This window comes from Alligator sinensis, unplaced genomic scaffold, assembly GCF_000455745.1.
Source record: "Alligator sinensis unplaced genomic scaffold, ASM45574v1 scaffold1302_1, whole genome shotgun sequence".
Lineage (NCBI taxonomy): Eukaryota > Metazoa > Chordata > Crocodylia > Alligatoridae > Alligator > Alligator sinensis.
The window spans coordinates 235548-238562 of NW_005842612.1; the positions used below are offsets into that span (position 1 = coordinate 235548).

Below are 3015 nucleotides of genomic sequence, written 5' to 3' on the forward strand. Positions count from 1 at the left end.
CAGGAGCGCCCCCCCCGGCCCGGCCCCCGCCGCGCCCGCGAACAGCTCGGTCAGCTCCTCGGACGTCGCCTCCTCGGGCACGTTGCCCACGAAGAGCTTCACGCCGGGACGCATGGCCGCGGCCCGCCTCAGCCCTCGCAAGATGGCGGCGCCTTTCCCCTCCCCCTTCTCTCCCGCCGGCGCGTCGAGCCCCCGACTGCGCCTGCGCAGCGCCTGCGCACTGGGGAGAGGGGGCCCGCGCCGTCGCCCCGCGCCTGCGCACTCCGGCGCCGCTTCGCGCTTCCGCAAGCTGGCCCCACCCTCTCGCGCCAGCGACTCAACGGTCCCTGGGTGGAGCCCACCGAGAAAAAATAAATAAATAAAGGGGCAGGGGAAGATTAGGGCGCATGCGCCGGCTCCCCAATGGCGCGGAGCCGAACTACTGCAACAAGCCCCTTCAAGGGATGAGCCACGCCGACTCTTAAAGGGTCCGCAGCGCGGTCTAAGGAACAGGGAGCAAGCCCCAAATCCCGACTGCCCCAACCCAGACCTCCCCCCGCCAGTGCAGGGAGCGGGGGCTGCAGCCCTGGAGCTGGTACGAGAGGAAGCCCCTGCACCGTGCCTCAGTTTCCCCGCCCGGCCACTAAGTGACCCGCCAATCGAAGCAGGACAGGGAGGGGCGGCAGTGACAGTGGTTTTATTCACCCAGAGCCCCCAGGCTCTGAGGTTAGTGCAAAAAGAGGCACTGGGGAGTGCCCCCAGAGTTGAAGTCCCTTCAGCAAAGCAGCAGCAGAGAAAGCGAGGCAGGAGCCAGGCCACGGGCTCGGAGCGAAGGGCAGGATTCGGGAACGGAGGATTTGGTCAGGGGTTGAGAGAAGGACCCAAGCGCCCCTCTCCAGCCCAGCCACACAGCTGGCGCCCAGCGAGTTTGGGATGGACGGACAGATGCGCGGCGCAGCCACGATGGCCGGGACCCTAGAGGTGCGGGGCCGGCTGCCCGGGCACTCTCCTGCCCGGCCCCGCCAGCGGGCGGTCCCGCTCCTCCCAGATGGTAACGCCGTCACAGGCGCAGATCTGCTTGGGGTTCTCGAAGAGCCCGGCGGAGCGGGCGATGATGCCGCAGGCCAGCCTGGAGGGGAGAACGGGACAGGGGTCAGCCGACACCCAGCTCCCAAGCAAAAGCAGCATCCTGATGGTCAGGCCCACGCCCTCCCCTCCGCTCCCCTCCCGCAGGCTGAGTGCCCCCTGAACCTGGCACCGTCCGCCCAGCTCCTCACCTCTCGCCCGAGTTGCCGGTGACTTTGGAGAGCGGGTGGGCACCACGGCCCAGGTCGTCCTCGCCCGCGTCCACCACCAGCGAGCGCCCAATGATGTCCCAGACCTAGTGCAGGGCATGGCTGTCAGCATCCCTGGCATGTCTCCTCCTCCCACCCCAACCCTAGCCTGTGTCCTACAGCCAGGGGTGGCAGCACCAGCCCTCCAGGGAACCCCCACTAGGTTCACTCAGTGAGGAAACCACTGGGAAGGTGAACGAGAGGGGACCCAGTGGTGTGCGCAGGAATCCCCAGGGAACTCTTTGCCTGTGGGACTCACCCCCCTATTTCTTACCCAAGGGACATCGTGCCCAGCCTCAAGCTGCATCGTGTCTGGGGGGCACACTGGCTCTGCCAGGGACAGGAGATCATGGGCTTGTGGGCTCAGATCTCCTGGGAAATGGCAGGACAGCCAATCCCCGGAGCTGGGGAAGGGGCTGGGCCTACAAGTCCCAGGTTGCAGCCCCTGCAAGGTGGGGGGCAGAGAGGAGGACCCCAGAAGGCCACGGCCCCCTCACCTTCAGGTGGGCATCTTCCAGGCGGAAGGTGGCTCTGCCGTCATCGTCAGCCAGCACGTTCCCCAGGTCCCCGAGGTGCTGGGAAGGAAGGGGTCAGACTCTGGCATCAAGCTTACCTTGACAGGTGCCCTCCGCAGGGAGCCGGCTGGGATCTCCCAGGCCCGCCTGCCTGGACATGGCATCCCCTGCTAGCTTCCCCCCACCCTGCCCCACATACCCGCCCTTGCTTGGGAGTGAAGCGCTCACCCTGTGCTCATCCAGCGGGCCCCCATGACACTCCGCCTCTGGGTTGAAGTGTTCCCCACAGCTGTTGAGCAGAGGGAGGAGGCGAGTGTGGGGTGGGTGCTGATCACGGGGACATGGCTGGCAGGTAGGGGGGGCAGGCTGATGAGGACAACCCCCCGTATACGGTACGAGCACTGGGCACCACCTCACCTATCACAGGAGCTGGTCATGTCCCCGAACTCATGGACATGGAGTCCATGGGGGCCCGGTGCCAGCCCGTCAATGGTCCCCTCGATGAGGCACTTCTCCCGCGACACCTGCAGGAACCGCACCACTCCCTGCACCAGGCTGGGCCCTGCCATCATGGCCACCGCTGCCCCCAGGTTCTCTAGGGGAGGCGGCAAAGTCAGGGGTTGGCGGCCGCAGCCCTGGTCACGTCACTTAGCCCGCATTGTATCCCTTGGGGAAGTGTGGGGATCGCAAGGGTCACGGGGAAGCGCCAGGCGGGGCCAGCGTCCTGGCCCCTTGCCTCCCGTACCCCATGGTACTCACGAGTCATGCTGCCCCCCATGCCCTTGAGCACGGCCCGGCGCCCTGAGCTCTCCAGCAGCCCTTTGACCTGCTCGGCCCCCAGGCTGGTCTCCAGCAACACACTCTGCGTGTCCAGGCACACATCCAGCACCCGCAGGCCTGCGGGGAAGAGCCGGAGGTGTGGGTGAGAGCGGCGGAGGGCCTGCGGCAGGGGTGGGGCGGGGGGGCCCGTCCTCACCTGGGACCCCCTGTAATGAGGCGCCGATGGCGTCCACGCACCCCTGGCAGCTCATCTGCACGGCGAACTCCAGCTGCGGAGGAGGGCGGGGACGTCAGGCCCAACCCAGGCAGGCCGGCCTGGAGCACACCCTTGGGTGCGGGGAGGGACACCCCCCAGGCTGACCCCACACCTAGGGAAGGGGTAATGCACTCCCTTCTGAGACTGCCCC

At 67.4% G+C, this 3015-nt stretch overlaps 2 protein-coding genes across 2 annotated transcripts in view; both read right to left on the bottom strand.

Moving 5' to 3' along the window:
* Positions 1-114, bottom strand: part of LOC102369585 (RNA-binding protein 14) — a 10057-nt gene extending 9943 nt beyond the window's left edge. The window contains exon 1 of the mRNA XM_025214902.1: positions 36-114. Within this exon, the coding sequence (XP_025070687.1) occupies positions 36-114 (79 nt within the window). The remainder of the gene's footprint in view (positions 1-35) is intronic.
* A 475-nt stretch (positions 115-589) lies between these two features.
* The window catches only part of CCS (copper chaperone for superoxide dismutase), a 2722-nt gene continuing 296 nt past the window's right edge, over positions 590-3015 (bottom strand). Inside the window, exons 2-8 of the mRNA XM_025214910.1 lie at positions 2805-2877; positions 2588-2725; positions 2246-2423; positions 2057-2117; positions 1811-1888; positions 1257-1360; positions 590-1108 (exon numbers count right to left, since the gene is read on the bottom strand). Of these exons, the coding sequence (XP_025070695.1) occupies positions 955-1108; positions 1257-1360; positions 1811-1888; positions 2057-2117; positions 2246-2423; positions 2588-2725; positions 2805-2859 (768 nt within the window). The 5' untranslated portion in view covers positions 2860-2877 and the 3' untranslated portion in view covers positions 590-954. The remainder of the gene's footprint in view (positions 1109-1256; positions 1361-1810; positions 1889-2056; positions 2118-2245; positions 2424-2587; positions 2726-2804; positions 2878-3015) is intronic.